Source organism: Aethalodelphis obliquidens, unplaced genomic scaffold (genome assembly GCF_003676395.1).
Source record: "Aethalodelphis obliquidens isolate GAN/ISIS:26980383/991018 unplaced genomic scaffold, ASM367639v1 scaffold26, whole genome shotgun sequence".
Lineage (NCBI taxonomy): Eukaryota > Metazoa > Chordata > Mammalia > Artiodactyla > Delphinidae > Aethalodelphis > Aethalodelphis obliquidens.
The window spans coordinates 17,281,819-17,299,346 of NW_020837970.1; the positions used below are offsets into that span (position 1 = coordinate 17,281,819).

The 17,528-nt window shown below is 39.6% G+C and overlaps 1 protein-coding gene across 3 annotated transcripts in view; it reads right to left on the reverse strand.

Moving 5' to 3' along the window:
• UACA (uveal autoantigen with coiled-coil domains and ankyrin repeats) overlaps nt 1–17,528 on the reverse strand; it is a 99,944-nt gene that overhangs the window by 75,012 nt on the left and 7,404 nt on the right. For 2 of the 3 annotated variants that reach the window (XM_027123489.1, XM_027123487.1), the window contains exon 1: nt 11,363–11,576. The exons of the other annotated variant lie outside the window; for it this stretch is intronic. In XM_027123489.1, coding sequence (XP_026979290.1) covers nt 11,363–11,443 — 81 coding nt within the window. In that variant the 5' untranslated portion in view covers nt 11,444–11,576. Of the gene's footprint in view, nt 1–11,362; nt 11,577–17,528 lie in introns of those variants that run through there. 3 annotated transcript variants of the gene reach the window in all.

Sequence of the window (17,528 nt, forward strand, 5' to 3'; positions counted from 1 at the left end):
CTCGCCACTTCGGCATACACAGGACAAAGTCCAACACTTAACAGTGTAGCGTATTTTAAGCCATTCCAAGATGGCTTAACCCCAACCTCCCCTCCTGCCTACCTCCCCTTCAATCCCCTTGCCTATTATTTTGGTGGCAAAAAGGTAAGCTGACAATCCAATTGCCCCTTCCTCCAACTCTGACATTTCCCCTCTCCATGCCTCTGCTCTTGGTGTTCCCTCTGAAAGAAATTTCTTCTTTCCTGGATCACTCCTACCCACTTCTTTTAAGTTTCAGATCAAGAGCCTCATCCTGCAGACTGGTGGTGGCCAGGGGGCAGGGGAGTTGGGAAGCAACTGCTTAATGCATACAGCGTTTTCTTCTGGAGTAATAAAAGTTTTGGAACCAGACAGAGATGGTGCTTACACAATACTGTTAATATACTATATGCCACTGAATTGTTCACTTTAAAGTGATTACTTTTATGTTACATGAATCTCACCTCAATTTAAAAAAAAAAAAAAAACTGCAGCAGCAGCTCCCCCTGCAAAAAAACCTTCACCAACTCCTCAGCCCCAGATTGGATCAGCACCTTATACATTCCTCTATCACAGCAGTTATTACTTTATATTATCCATTTATAGAGCTCCCATACAGTATTTTGAGCCTCTTTATCTTCCTCATCTTCTCATCCCCCAGTGCTTAGCCTAGGCCCTCAAGAAATATTTTTTTTAATAAATAAAAAAAATAGAGATACCATTTACCTCCCTTGGGGCAAAAGGCTAGGGCAGATGATCTTTTGAAGATCTAGGTTATATAAAAGCCTATGAGAGAGCTTCCCTGGTGGCGCAGTGGTTAAGAATCCGCCTGCCCATGCAGGGGACATGGGTTCAAGCCCTGCTCCGCGAAGATCCCACATGCTGCGGAGCAACTAAGCCCATGCACCACAACTACTGAGCCTGCGCTGTAGAGCCCGCGAAGCCCGCGCACCACAACGACGAGTAGCCCCTGCTCACCACAACTAGAGAAAAGCCCACTCGCAGCAACGAAGACCCAACACAGCCAAAACCAAAATAAATAAAATAAAATTTTTTAAAAAGCCTATGAGATCATGTATTAATTGGAAAGAAAAAGATCAGGAAAGACTGCTATTCATCTGGTTATAAAGGATAAAAATGGAATGACCTCTGGTGAGATTTTTTCAGTGAGTAATAGTAAGAACTAACATTTATTGAGCTAATTGCAATTATTAACCCCATTTTCCAAATAAGGAAACAAATATATTTAAGTAACTTGCCCAAGGTCATAAAGCTGGTTACTGGGAGCAGCAAGATTCAAGTCCAAGTCGTCCAGACTGCAGACCTTGACCCTTTAACACTAACACACCAACCTGCCCCTTCACACCGCTCCAGGCATAGTTTCAAGAGCTATGAACGGACAGTCTTTGGCCCACAGTGTGCCTTTTCTAAGACTGAGAAAACACTCCATTGTCCACATTTATCTACTTATCCATTGCCATGAATATTGTTTATATTTCATAGCGTTTTTAAAATACAGAATGTTAATTTTTTAAAAGAATCCAACAGTCAAAAAAAATAAAGGTGAATCATAAAGTAGATCTCCCATTAAAAAGACCTCTCACATGTCAGTCAGCAAGTGTTTATGGGCTATTCCTCATGTACACAGCAGAAAAGATCAGAGTATGCCAGCCTCACTAGAACCACACACACAAAGACTTCCCCACCGTAGACTCATTTTCATGGTACCCCAACCTCTGCACAGGGTAAGTATCTTGTGGATAAGAAAACCATGGAATAACAAAAACCAGCTAGAAGAAAAATTACACATTCACTTTTTTAGTTGAGAAAGCATGATTGTTTTATGTCCTTCCCCCCCACCTTTAATAATGCCACAATCTGGTAAGAAAAAAATTAACCAAAAGTCAATGAGATTTTTAAAAATATATTTGTGCATCTGAAAGGGAAAACTTTACTACAGAGGTAATGTCAAGCCTTGACAACATATCAATAAGGTCAATATTAAAAACAAATCATTTCCCCCCACCCCAAAAAGCATAAACTCTTTTAGACACACATGTATACACGCACACACACGCGCACATGCACACACACACACCCCTCTCCAGAGAGTAAGCCAACAATTCTTAGTTCTATTGGATTCTCAGGACTTACTTTACCCATACATCCTCCATCTAATGCTAAAACCAAGGATGATGGGATAATATACTGGGTGAACATACAAATATACACAACAACAAAAGGCAAAAGGGATACAATATGACAGTATCAATATCAAACAATGTAGAATTCAAGACAAAAGTTATAATGGGACAAATTACAGATTTTTATAATCACTAGTTACACTTTAAAAGAATATAAAGTAGCCAGGAAACTTAACGTATCAATTATCACAAAATTAAGTACATAAAGCAAAAACTGTTTGAAATATACAGGTGAGAGGACAGAAACACAACTATAGTGAAAGACACACTACTCTCAAAGCTACAATAGGCCCAAAACTAGCAAAACTAAAGATATAAAGCTCTTAAAGATCAATATGAACAAGGCATCAACAGAAAAAATGGTCAAATAACACGAATAGACAATTCTTAAAACAAGAAGTCAAAGTGCCAATAAGCATAAAAATATCACCACACTCCCCAGAAATTAAAAACACAGATTAAAGCAAGAAATTTTTTGGTTCATAAATATGTTTTAAGTAATAGCATCCATTACTGGAAGGGTGTGTGGAATGCAACAACTTTATACACTGCTGGATGGGACACAAATTGGTTTTGAGACTTACCATAAAAGGCCTTCCTTTTGCCCAAACACCCCACCCCACAATTTTTTTGGTCTTTGGCTTAAGGTACAAATCCCATAGCTTTAAATTTTAAATTATATCAGTTCACAATGGTTAAGGACACGGGTTCCAGAGTCAAGCCACCTGGCTCTCCACTTATTAGCGACAGCACCTTGGGCAAGTCAATTATTTAACTGCCATCTATAAAATGATGGCAATAGTACCCACTTCTTAGGGTTGCTGTGAGGATTATGTGAGTTCATGTAGAGCACTTAGAACAACGCCTGGGACATACATGCTCAAAAAATATTGGCTATTGGCACTTGGACTTCTTATAAGTTATTTCTATTTAAGTAAATTCACTAGCATTTACTGAGTTCTCCTAATGGGACATTTGTATCTGCTCAAGTCATTTCAAATTACTTGTAATTTTAAGTACAAAGTTTCTTAGAATCAAATATGATTCAAAAAGACATACATATCATTACTGCGGCAGTAAGGTAATTAAATGCTGACTAAATAACAAAGAGGCACTATGAGATCTTTAAAAATAGCCTAACCTGTGGTTTATGATCTGGTGAATAGAATTACAATTGACTTGTTTTGTTCTTTATCTTCAACTATATTTTGTTTTCTACAATGAGCATGTATGACTTTTATGGGGGAAAAATAAGATTTTTAAAAACAACAGATAGCCATTTATCCTCACTGGTTCAGTCAGGCATCTACTCTTCTCTCAAGGGCACTTGCCAGTCTGATTCAATTATATAAATACAGTTCATCAAATCCCATCCTAGGTCAGAGCCTTAGTCACTCAACTGTATCAGTTCGTGTTTTACACTTCATTTTGGAGACTATACTATGTGGAAATAAATTAGTCCACATCAATAATATTCAGGATTCCTGAGAATAAAAAAAGCCCAACAGACAAAACTGTTTTTATAACTATAAACAAGTGAGTCTATTCTTGTGTTTTTGTGCTATATTTTTAAACCTGGAAGAGCTATTACTCTTTCTAACTATATAAAAGCTATACAAAGCTTTTAATTGTTTTATGATTTAGGAAAAGGCAATATGCATGTATTAGCCTATCATTCTGCTTATAATTTCAGGAAGTACATTTCAACGATCTATTTGTAGGCAAATTGCCTACAGAAATCAATTTGACTTCTCTTGCATAGATAAGCTCATGCAGGTGGAAATTTTCAACAATCTGTTATATCCCTTATGTGAGGTTAGACAAATGCTTGCATAATCTGTAACAGGACAGTAAAGGTTTCCATATGATAGACATGAAACACAGAATACGTGAGTTATGTTTAAATCTAATATTCTGGGATCTAGATTTCTTCACCAAGGCTACAACCATCAGTTAAACAGGGTTAATGAGAACAAAATTTTGCTGGCTAATTTAGCTAATTCTAGGGGGGAGGGGATAAGAGGGAAAATGAACTTGTTAAGTTATTAACAGGATAATTTCTGAAGATGAAACTTTACTAACTCCAGTCAGAGATCTCTCTAAATGACAGTTTAAACTTGTCAAGGAATTCAAAGTTTTAACTCAAGGTAAAAAACAAAAAAGGAAAGAAAAATCTTCCTTTGACTATCCCCCCAAGCTGTCACCCTGTAACTCCTTACTTTCACCAAAATTCTTGTCAATAACTCATCTGCACCATCCCTTACCAGAACACCAAAGTTTGTTTTCAAACCCGACGCTCCCACAATAGGCAATATCATTTCACAGCTCCACACCATTGTGCTCACTTCTCTTTTGCCTGCAGTGCCCTTCAAACTGTCTGTCTGGCCCAGGTTCAAGCTTCTCCTTTCTACCTTTATCCCTGACCCTACCCTACACATCTGTGCTCTCACAGCAATTTATACACACCTATTGATATATTATGGCTCTTAACATACTGTAATATTGTTATTTTATGTCTAGCTCTCTTAAAATTCATGAAGGCCATGACTTGATCTTTCTTATTACAGAAACTTTAGAACATATACAAAATAATATCACAAAAGTAAATACAGTAGTATCATTACCCAACCAGCTACAATAATTATTAACTCACCACTAACCCTATTTCAACTATACCCCCCACTTACTTCTCCCACCCACCCACAGATTATTTTGAAGCAAATTCCAGACTTCACACCATTTCACCTGTAAATAGTATACTTTTAAATGTTTCCCTGAAAGACAGACCTCTTTATAAACATGACCCCATTACTACCATTGTCACACTTAAATCTTTTAAAATAATAATTCCATAATATCAACACAAATCCAGTTGGCGTTTACATTTCCTCAATTGTCTTATAAACTTTTATTTTTACACTTATTTAATCAGGGTCAAATGAAGTCTACCATTGTGATTAATTAATATGTCTCCTAAATCTCTCTTAATAGCTAGATTTCTCCTCCATTTTCTTCTTCTTCTTATAATGTATTTTTGAAAAAACTAGGCCATTTGTTCTAGAGTTTCCCATGATTAGAATTTTGCTCATTGCATCCCCATGTGTCTCTGTCCTCTGTATTTTCTGTAAAATGGTGGTTAGCTCTAGAGGCCTGTCATATTCAGGTTTGGCTTTTTTGGCAAGACTGTTACTTAGTAGAAACGAATATTTCCATCAGGAGATAAATTATGTCCAACTGTCTTTTTTTTTGAGACATTAGTAGCTACTCATAAATGACTGTCTGATTCTATAGCCATTAATTCATGGGGAGCTGTAAAATTGTGATATACTAATTCTATCGTCCCTTCTTCATCTATTAGCTGGGGTAAAATACCTGTTATAAAAAAGAAACTTCCCCTTATTGAGTATTTGGTTACCCTGAGAAAAAGCCCAAGTTTCATTCTTTCTCTTTATTTTCTGGATCTTAAAAGAACACATCAGTTCTTTATTATGAACTCAAAGATTTATTAAAGAATTCAGTCCAGTGCCACATTATCCTTATTGATGATCAAACAGTCCCCATCACTGGTCGCCTCTTCAAGTTGGCTCCCTCTCGAGTCCTGATCTTTGATAACTTCTTTGCCTTCTAGTGTGACAAAGGATGCCATGCTCATCTTGCATATTTTCTGCTCCCAACTTGGAATTATCCATTTCTTCAAAGATGACCTAATTATTAATTCAGTCTTGAGCCTAGCTCATGTGTGCCATAAATGTTTCCCAAACTAAACAAGGCAACTGTCTTATTATGAAACTAATGATTTTAAACTTGAAAAATGTGTATGATGCACAATAAATAAATGCACAATCATTACTCCACTCTTATTAAAAGAAGTAATTAAAATGCTTAACTACTCATCATTTAAGTTCTTGGACTCATTATGTACTAAAAGACATACCAAAGCAACTCAACCCTTCTGATTTGGTATTATAATAAGGTTCAGCAATTAAAGTCAGCGTGATGACCTGGGCAAAACTGCTGCTGGGCTGAAATCCAGAAGTATAAAAAGAGGGCTTCTTTATTGTAATCTTCCTTCAAGAACCACAAGAAATACAACGCAGGGGTAACCCTAGGAAACTGTCTGAATAAAGCTTTAATTAAGGTAAACATTTTTAATTAAAGGTTGGCATCTTTAATGAAAATGAGTAAACACCGCTCAATTAAGTATCATGAGTTTAAACTAAACATAACTATTTGTGATCTTAATGTTCACATTACCACAAAATCATCAATATAAGAATAACAATAACATCCTTTCAAACACGCCCATATCCCTGAGTGGAAAACACAAATGCTTCATTCTCGAAATCACAACTAAAATCATATTTAATCCTTTATGCTTTCTAAATAATCTCAAACTTCTACTCTTGGTGGGAACCAAAAGAAGTTTTTTAAAGATTTTTCAGTTGTTATATTTGTAACTCTAAATTCTTTTAGAAATACCGAAATTTTCTCAGGGTACTGAGACATTACGAAGATGCTTTAGAACATACTTGGTTGCTGATTTATAAAATTCATTGCCCCATTTTAACAGAAGCCTAAAGAAAGGGCAGTAAAAATAATCACTGAAGAACCTCCCAGGTCAGAGATTACCAGTATAGGTACAATTTAAAGTAGAACCCCCTTCCAAAATGTCTCCTTGCAATACTGCTTTGCAGTTTAATTACTACTCAAATTTCCTAATCTGAACTAGGTGAAAATGAAACAAGCCTATTCTCACTGTACGTATAACTGTACACATAACTGACTGTATATATAATTGACTAGATCTGAAATAGCATTTAAAGTCATTTTTTTTTTTTAATTACCACTCTTACTGTTTTTTTTTTTTTTGGGGGGGGGGGGGGCTGCGTTTGGGTCTTCGTTGCTGCGCGTGGGCTTTCTCTAGTTGTGGCGAGTGGGGGCTACTCTTCATTGCGGTGTGCGGGCTTCTCATTGCAATGGCTTCTCTTGTTGCAGAGCACGGGCTCTAGGCACGCAGGCTTCAGTATGTGCAGTATGCGGGCTCAGTAGTTGCAGCTCACAGGCTCTAGAGCACAGGCTCAGTAGTTGTGGCGCTCGGGCTTAGTTGCTCTGCGGCATGTAGGATTTTCCCGAACCAAGGATCGAATCCGTGACCCCTGCATTGGCAGGAGGATTCTCAACCACTGCGCCACCAAGGAAATCCCTACAGTCATTTAATTATCCCTTTCAGAAACCCGAAGCTCCAATTTAGTAATTAAAAATAAATCTAACAACAAAAATTGTCTTATTTTATGATCAAAAGCTGCAGCTATCTCCAGATTTAGCTAGTAAAGGACTCTCAAATATATTCTATGCACAACTTATAATTGTGAATTATATTTATTTATATGTGTATAAACACACTCCCATTTAGTGAACTCTAAACTCATTGACATATTTATAACCACAGTACTACTCAGAATATTTGAAATGCCTTATATAACATATAATTATAATTTAGCATGTTAAGCTAATATGCTATATTTCACATATGATAATATCATAAAATATTTACATACCTCAGTCTATTTCTAATGTGTCTCCAGATAAGCTTAAATAAATACATGAAGAAGACTATTTATGAAATACACATTTTAACATTTTTTCTCAAAGTTGTACAAATCGTGATCATTTCCCTGATGATTAAATGAATGCTTTAAGATTCAAAATAGGTAGCCACGAGGGGAAAGTGGAAGAGAAAGAAGAAAGCAAGATGTATACCTCTTACCTTACACCAGAATAAATTCTATATGGATTAGAGAGTTAAATGTAAAAATGAAACAACGAACAAAAAACTAGATGAAACCGGGGAGATTTTTCTCTTTTTTTGCTTAATATTGTAGAGTGGAAAGGCCAAGATATAACATAAACTTAAAAAGTCACAAAATAAAAGGTTGATAAATTTAATTGTACAAAAATAACTACACTCTGCATAGCAAAAGCCACCATAAACAAAGTCATACGACAAACAACCAATTAAGAAAAAACATTCATATTAAAAAGTATTAAAAAATCCCTCGTGGCGCAGTGGTTAAGAATCTGCCTGCCAACGCAGGGGACACGGGTTCGAGCCCTGGTCCAGGAAGATCCCATATGCCGCGGAGCAACTAAGCCTGTGCACAACTACTGAGCCTGCGCTCTGGAGCCCATGCGCCACAACTACTGAGCTCGCGTGTCACAACTACTGAAGCTCGCGTGCCTAGAGCCTGTACTCTGCAACATGAGAAGCCCACGCACTGCAACAAAGAGTAGCCCCCGCTCACCGCAACTAGAGAAAGCCGGCGTGCAGCAACAAAGACCCAATGCAGCCAAAAACAAATTAATTAATTTAAAAAAATAAAATAAAAGGTTAATTTCCCTGATATAAAGTACATACAAATGAATAGGAAAGAAATCAACAACCAAATAGAAAAATGGAAAGGGTAAACTGTTCACAGAAAAGAACATGGAAAGAGATTTTAAAAATAGGAAAAGATACTCAACTTCACCCATAATAAAAGAAATACAAATTCAAACTATCCTGAGATACCGTATTTACCTATCAGGCTGTCAAAACTTAAAAATCTGAGCGAACTTTAAAGAAAAGCATGGGAAGTGGTAATTGCTCACACATTGGGTACATGATGCACAGAGGAAATTTAACAACAGTCTTTAAAATTACATATGCACATATCCTTTAACCCACCAATCCCACATTTAGGAACTGATCCTACAAGTATATACACACACACACACACACACACACACACACACACACACTTGAAATATATACAGGTTTATTCATCATAGCATTTTTTATTATAGCAAAAGATTCGAATGGGGATGCTCTGAAAGGGCCTAAACACTGGAGTTTAAAAAAATATATGGAACAGCGGGTACAATGTGTTACCATTTCTATAAAGGGTGAATACTTGTATTAATATTTGCTTGTATATGCTAAACTCTCTCTGGAGGGATATGCAAGCAATTGATAACACCATTGGCCTCTGAGGAATGGTGGGGGGCAGGCAGAAAAACTGAAGGACACAGGTGGGAGAGGGGTTTTTTGTTGTAAATAATTTTGTTCCTTTTAAATATTAAGCCATGTACTATGTTACCTATTCAAAAGCAAATAAATAAAATTTAAATATTTTTGAAGGCAAAAAGATTAAAAAAAAGATGCTCAGTCATAACAATACATACACATGTGACCAAACAGGACATTAGAGATTATGGTTTATAGACTGAAAAGCAGAAGGAATCTATTTCCCTTGTAAATGTATTGTACTCTATCAATGCTTGGTTTCGTTTTATTAGTCATCACACTCATTTATTTTCATTTGAATATTTTACAAAATTTATTTGAATATTTAACTAATACTGAGAGATGTTCACTTTTTCTAAGCAGGTAGATTCTATTTTTTTTATATACCATATATTTCTCTTTATTTTTATGCCGTTATTTTAAGAAAAATAACAGAATGCTCAGTGTAACAAATGCTGAAGATTTAAGCTCAGAGAGATGCGCTTCATGTGCCAAATGTATAAAGTGCAAACTGGCATGCTGATAATACCAATAACAACTAAATACTCTGCATTTCTAGAAGAGGAAACAGGCTAAAATTAAGGTGTACAAACCTAGAAATGGGATGTGAATCCTTGTGCAAATCAAACGGGTATAATACTGTGAATAATCCTAGAAAAGTGTATCTTTAAAGCTGAAAACAACCTGCACTACAAAGAAGTTGTATCTTTAACTCAACTACCTATAGTGACCTCTGATATCGCTAAATGACGTTTCTGCCAATTATTTTATTTTAAAAAATAATGTGAAAGTAATCATTCCTTCTATGGGCTAATTAAACAATTTCATGCTTTATTAAACAATATCAAATCATCAAATATCATGCCATCTGAAGCTATCCCTTTTTTTTTCTTTGTTTTTTTCAGTTGGGAATTAAAGAGCCAAGTTTCGCCACAATGTCCTTTAAGTCCAAGTAAAATCATCCTAGAAGTAGTCAGGTGGGGAGAAAGGCACAGTTCTGAATTCACTCAAAAGCCAAAGCAGATTAATTAGTATTCTCATAAAAAGCATATAATCATTGGGTAAAACCTATGTAAACTTATTAAGGTCCATTTTAATTACTCCAAATGGGCAACCAGGCATTTTGAGCATTACATCTCGTTTACGTTTCTGAGTCTTCCAAGACTTTTAAAATAACGTTTATTCTAATAATACAGAATGTTGGTGATATGGCCAACTCTTCTAACTTGCCAAATTATCTAAATCCCAACATCTGCAGTCAGGCAGTTTCTCAAGATTTCTGTTCTCCTGCCAACTTAAGAGAGGCCCTGAGAACTTCTTAGCGTGCACACTGAGGCCGGGCTGCAGATCTGCGCCGAATGGAGGTCTACACAAGTCTGTCCCACAGGTGAGACTTACACGGTCTCACAGGACAACCACCTTCACTTCCAGGGTCACCACCCATTGGGGGCGTTGTCTTTACAACTACGCTCGAGTCCATCTGCCTCACTCAGAAATCAAACTTTCCCAGGGACCTCGCGACAGCGTCCAGGACACGACTTCCACCCAGCCCGGCAGCGCTCACCCACGGAAGGTCCGGAGTCCGGGCGGGGCGGCGCCAGGTCCACTGCCCTGTCCACCTGGACTGCGGGGCGCCAAGCCCCCGCCCGGCCCGCAGCTCCGGGGACAGAGGGGCGCCCGCCTGGGCCCCGTGGAATCGCGCCGAGTCAGAGCGCGCGTGGGATACGTGGGCCAGCCCGGGAGAAGGGAGTGGCTGGGGTCGCCGGGGAAGGGCCGGGGTGGGGGACAACCCCGAAAACCGAATTGAGGAGGAGGGTGCGATCCAATCCCGAAGCCCAGGAGCTGGGAGACCCCGGGATGAGGGGCGGGAAAGGGATCCGTCGAGGCCCGGGGGCGGCGGTGGGCAGGGTCCCCAGGGTCTCCGGGCCGACGCGGAGCCCTGGCCAGAAGAGGGAGGAGGAGTCGCCGGGGCCGACCCAGCGGGACGCTCTGAGGCAAAGCCGAGCAGAGGAGAACTCCGCGGCTCGCGGGAGGGCAGCTCCGGGAGTCCGGGGCGCCCACGGGCCGCGGGACTCACCGCGCTGGCGGCGGCGGCGGCGCCGGACGACGCGGGGCCGGACGCGTCCTGTCTCCTCAGGCGGGACTTGAGGCTCTTCATGGCCAAGTCGTGGCAGTCCCTCTCCCGCTGAGCGCGGCGTGTCTGATCCGCGCGCGAACCTTAGAGTCTGAGGGCTACAAGCGCGCAGAGGAGGCGACAGCGCTGGCAGTCCGGGCCCCACCTGCCCGCCACCTGGGGGCCCCCGGCGGCTGTCGGCCCCTGGCGGCGGTCGGCCCGGGGCCTGCGGCGCGGCTCCCCTCCCACAGCCAATCCGCCTGCGACCCTGGCGGGGATGGGGCCGGCCCCGACCAACAGGAATCCGGGAAGGGGGAGGGACTTCCCTTTCAAACTTAATAACACCCTTCCTCTCCCTGCTGGAGAAGAAGTTTGGAACTTCTGATGGGGGAGTGGCAGAGGTGGGTGGCCAGCGGTCTGGAGAGACGCAAGAGGCAGGCTCCAGACCATCGGCGCCCGCCTACCTGGGTGATGGAGCCTCAGGTCTAGAGAGAGCATGGGGTCCAGCCTACACCAGCTCTCATCTTCCCGGACTCCCTTCCTCTTCCCACCCACGTGCTCTTTCCCAAGTAGAGTTCCCTTCCTTCCGTCTGATCCCAGAAAGTACTCCTGGTCACCCGCACACACAACGGCTTTCAAGAGCAACTTCCCTTACATCTGAGGATGTTTTACTACACAGATCCCAGTATCTGGGAACAACCACGCACATCAGAAACTACAGGAAAAAAAAACCGCTTCTAAAGAATAACGTGCTGGTTGTACAGAAACACAAATAGTTAAGAACAGACTTTGAAAGATGTTATAGAAAAATCAAAGCACATGTCCGGTGCTCAATAATTATTTGTGGAGTCCATAAACCACTGCTTTGGAGGAAAAGAGATGGAAAATGGAGGGGGACAGCTTTAATTAAAAAATGGCCAAAGTGATATAAAAAGCTGTAAAAGAAAAAAATATTGTCCTTTCTTCAAAAAAATTTTTTGTTTCCTGTAGAAACACATTACTGGTAAAAGCATACAGTGAAATTAATTCATCCTACCCAGAAATCTGGATTATTGAGAATTATTTAAGGGAAGGATGGGTAAACAGGCAAGTGAGCAACACCCAATAATTTGTTGTTACAGTGACATCTTCAAAAGTCTTCCTTGGAGTCAGTTTTTCCCAGCAAAATGTTTATTCTAGCATTCACCAATTTGAAAAGACAAACAATCCACATTTCCGACTAGCAAAGTACTCTTTTTGTCTGAAAGGTCAGTTGCTTCTTTGAGTTTCCTTAGAATAACTCAAGGTTTTATCCAAATAGTGTAAGAAAGTTTTCAGAACTCTTTTAGAGAGACAGTATTTAAAGACCGTGTTAACCCTTAACAAAATAGTAAGTAACAATGAACTACTTGAGAAAATTAATAAATTTTCTCTTGATTAGTTCTATGGAAGGAAATTTTCTTTGACTCCTCCTCCTTCCTCAAGATCCACAGCCATTCAGTTTTGTTGGCTCTTCATAGTATCTGTAGATGGCTAGTTCCTCTGTCCTCAGCTGCTACTGCAGATCCAAAATTATCTCATACCTGGATATTACAGAAACTTTCCAACCGGTCACCTGATCTCTAGTCTCACCTCTCCTGTCACCAATAAACTACCAACCAACATCAAAAAATCTTACAAAATATTCCTCCCTTGCTCAAAAACCTTCAGCAGCTAATGAATAAAATTTACCTCCTTTACTTGGCATTTAAGGCTCAACAACATGAACCCAACCCTGTTCTCCAGTTGACACTCCAAGCAAATAACTCTTCAGCCCATTCCTCAAACATGGGTCTTGCCTTTTAATTTCCATACCTTTATGCATGTTGATCCCTCCTCCAGTAATTTTCTTTCTGTCTACATTCATCTAACAAAATCCTACTCCCCCCCAAGAATGGTGGAAGAGAGCACAAAGGGAGCTTCTAGAGTATTGCACTATTCTATCTGATTATATAACTAGTGTGCTGGTTACATAACTAATGTGTTCAGTTTGTGAAAATTCAGTTAGCCTATAGTCTTTATGATATGTACACTTCTTTTGGCGGGGGGGGTTTCACGGGCCTCTCACTGTTGTGGCCTCTCCCGTTGCAGAGCACAGGCTCTGGAAGCGCAGGCTCAGCAGCCATGGCTCACGGGCCTAGCCGCTCCATGACATGTGGGATCTTCCCGGACCAGGGCACGAACCTGTGTCCCCTGCATCCGCAGGCAGACTCTCAACCACTGCACCACCAGGGAAGCCCTGATATGTACACTTTTGTGTGTGTTATACTTTAATAAAAATTTTTTTTAAATCATACATCCATTCCAAGTGCCCACCTCTCTAGTAGAGCCTTCTCTGATCACTCAACTGAAAGTGATCTCTCCATCCTCAGAATGATTACCTTGAACCTCTCAGATAATACTAATACATATGTTCTGAACAAGCATTATTTCACTGCTAGACTTCAAACTTCTTAAAACTAGGGAATAACTGATATATGTTTGAATTCCCTAGAGTGCTCAGCATGTACTAGGTGCTCAATAAATATTTCTGAATAGATTGATGCATTCTTCTTGGCTATTAGAGTGAATTATAGTTTGTTGTGTGTATTCATGTAACACAGGATTGGTACTTTCCCTGTGGTGAATACTGGGTATCTCCTGTAGCATCTAAGTTCTCATAGTCCTGGCCTCTTTTCAGTTGTTACTGGATAAAGCAAAGGAAGCAGACAGAGCCGCAGTACAGCTTGCATCAGTTTCCAAAAATGTTTGGGCAAGTTATTTTTATGAACTGTCTGCACAATGTCCCCATGGTGTCTTGTGTTCAGTGGCCTTTGTGGATTTTTCCAGGCTAGAAACTTGATAGCTGATGTCTGCTTATTCCCATTTGAGAGCTGCTAAGTAAATAGCACTGGTTTGTATGTGCAGTACATCTTTTTTATATTGATCTGGAAGCTCCCCACATGAAGTAAAGTCACTATTATTAGCATTCAGCCAGACAGGTTTTGTTTTTTAACTATTACCACTATTATTTATTTTTATCTTCCCTTCAGAGCAAAAGGCACTTATCAAATCTGGAAGGAATTTATTTGGTACCATGCTGAATCTATATGATTTTTTTTGTTAGTTTTGCTTCTTGTGTTTTATAAGATATGAAACCCGGAAAGGAAATGCATCTTTAAAAATTATTTTAATAGGTTACACATGCACAATGTAAAGATTCTCAAATAATACAGAAGGGGAAAAGTGAGTCTCCTCACCGCCTCTATTCTTTGTCCCTGGCTGTCAAGGAACTTGTGTTCTAGACTGGGGTACAAAGCTAACATACACCACTTAACTGGAGAGCAACTACTTACTGAGCTGTATGGTAGATAGCAGATGTGGGTGGTATTCAGGGAAGGAAAGATCAGGAAATTAGTCTGCATGAAGGGGGCGTACCCAAGGTTGGGAGGAGCTTCAGTGAGTGCACTGAGAAGGGACACCAAGATGACAAAGGATTCCCCCGGGGGCCAGCCATAGCAGATAAGAAAGCACCGTTGGGAGCTGCTCACTGATAATGATGTGATGATAATGTCAACAAGACGACAAAGACAAGATGAATTAGACACACAGAACCAAAAATTTACACTTAAAACGATCCCCTTTCAAGCAGGAAGGTCTCCTTCAGACAATCTTCAGTTATGAATTTTATATCCAACGACTTCCCTCTTCATTTTCAGAACTTCCTGCCAGTCCTGGTAGCCCCAGGGAACCCAGCCAACAAAGTCAGTCAGTAATTCCATGGAGGATCCCAGAACATCAGTCATTCTCTGCTAGCCGGGATACCAAAGCAGATAGGTGGCAGAACCACATGTGGCTACGGGGTCCTGAGGAAAGACACCTCCACCTACAACTCATATGGCAGTCCCAGGAATGAAAGACCTGAGGCTGTTCTCACACCTTCTTCTGTTGCCACAGTCAAAACTAAAACACAATGCATAAGAGAGCTTTAAAAAAATAAATAGGTGATCTTTGGCACTAATTTTAAAACCATCTGTATTTCTAGTAAGCTCTCCAATGACTACATCCTGGAAAACTAGGGTGGGAGGAAGAAAAGCGGGAAGAAGAGATAGCTGCTTCCCTCTTACAGAAACTTCTTTAATCTCCCCTGCTGACGGTTGTTTTGTGCTCTGCTATAAGCAATCTTGAGCCTACCAATTACCTCCTGAAGACGGCTGCTTTCCATCTAACTCTCTGTCCTCCTTGGCATTTACAGACTGTCATTCACCTATGACACATCAAGTGTGTCATTAGCTTCGATACTGAAAGAGGGAGAAGAAAAGCAGGGAGGGGCATGGTCAGGAACAAAACCAGATTTCCCTGACGTAATTGAGCTTACACCTAAAAGCTGCCGAGATACCCACAATTATTTCTCTGAATTCAGTTTTAATGTCAGAGAAGCCAACCCATTTCACTTTGTGAAAATTAACCTTTGTTATCAAGTCTTGATTACACAAAGTTCCAGAAATACCGTTGGCCTCACTTGAGATTGACGGCCCTCAGTGCTCATGGCAGAAGCTCTTGATTGCTCCTTTTATAACAGGCTACTCATCCTGGAACCCAGATAAACGCACAGCATTTGGTTCATGAATCAGTAACCATCTGACTTCCATAATGAACTTTCCTGGATTCCAGACCCTGGATTTTTCTTATCTTGGCCAGCACACCAGGATATGCACAAACAATGAGTCAAAAGACTTTCAAGCCTTCAGCACTGTCGAAGTGGAATAGAAAAGTTTCTTGCTTTTGAATTGAAATATGGCAAATAAAGACAATCTCTACGGATTTTAAATGATAGTTTATGTGTCCTCCTTATAATTTTTCCCTTCCAAATCTCCAGGGGTCTTTATTTTAAATTTTAAATTTTAAATTCTGGCAAGGTATTATTAATACTTCTGGGCGAATAATTACTAGTAAATTATGTGACTGGTATACCCTCAGTTACTCCATACCAATCTTTGCTACTCATCCTAATGAAAGGACATTCCAGACAGAATAAGTCAAGGTAAATCTCACTTTCAAATATGCTTGGTAAATGCCCCAAACTTTATGATACATATTTAACAGTGATCTTACAGTAGCTTAAATTAAAATTACCATTGACTATAGTGGTTTAAGTTATGCTGAAAAGAAGGTCATAGGCAAAATATTGGATAAATAGATGTTCTAATAAAGTTATATGTAAACACAGCTTCTGTATATTATATTATTATATTTTACATCATACAAGATTATATTATATTATTATTTATAAGTACTATTTATACTGATATTATTACTTATAAGTACTATGGACTTTCATAAAATATCTTCACAAATTAATTAACCACAAATTAATAAATCTTTATGTAAGTCCTAATTTTCATATAAAAAAATTGAACCCACATTAGTGTGGGTAACCTTGTATTTCAACAGATTAATCTTAAAAATCAATGTCGGGCTTCCCTGGTGGCGCAGTGGTTGAGAGTCCGCCTGCCGATGCAGGGGACGCGGGTTCGTGCCCCGGTCCAGGAAGATCCCACATGCCGCGGAGCAGCTAGGCCCATGAGCCATGGCCGCTGAGCCTGCGCGTCCGGAGCCTGTGCTCCACAACAGGAGAGGCCACAACAGTGAGAGGCCCGCGTACCGCAAAAAAAAAAAAAAAAAAAAAACTCAATGTCATACAGGATTTCTGTATGTATGTATGTATGTATGCTTGGATTTGGTTAACAAAAGACTCAGACTTTTGTTTCCTGGATGAGAATAGCTTGCAAAAAATTTTCCTCTATGCACCTTCTTCAAAATTATTTGTACCAATGTTTAAATTATTATCAAAGATTAAAATTTAATTTTGTATCAAATTTCTCAGTAATACTTAATTACAATGATTATTTGAGAGAAAATTTTAAATTAAGGTACAATTCTTGTATACAGTGGCATTATTCCACACTGCATATAAGCCATGAGGGCTGTTTTAAAAGCATACTTTAACTATTCAAAGAGATTTGTCCACTATGATGTCCTCATGAATTAGCCATGTATATATTCTTTACACCATCAACATCGATTTAGTACAAGCATCAAAACATTCAATAATAATGGATTGATGTATGCT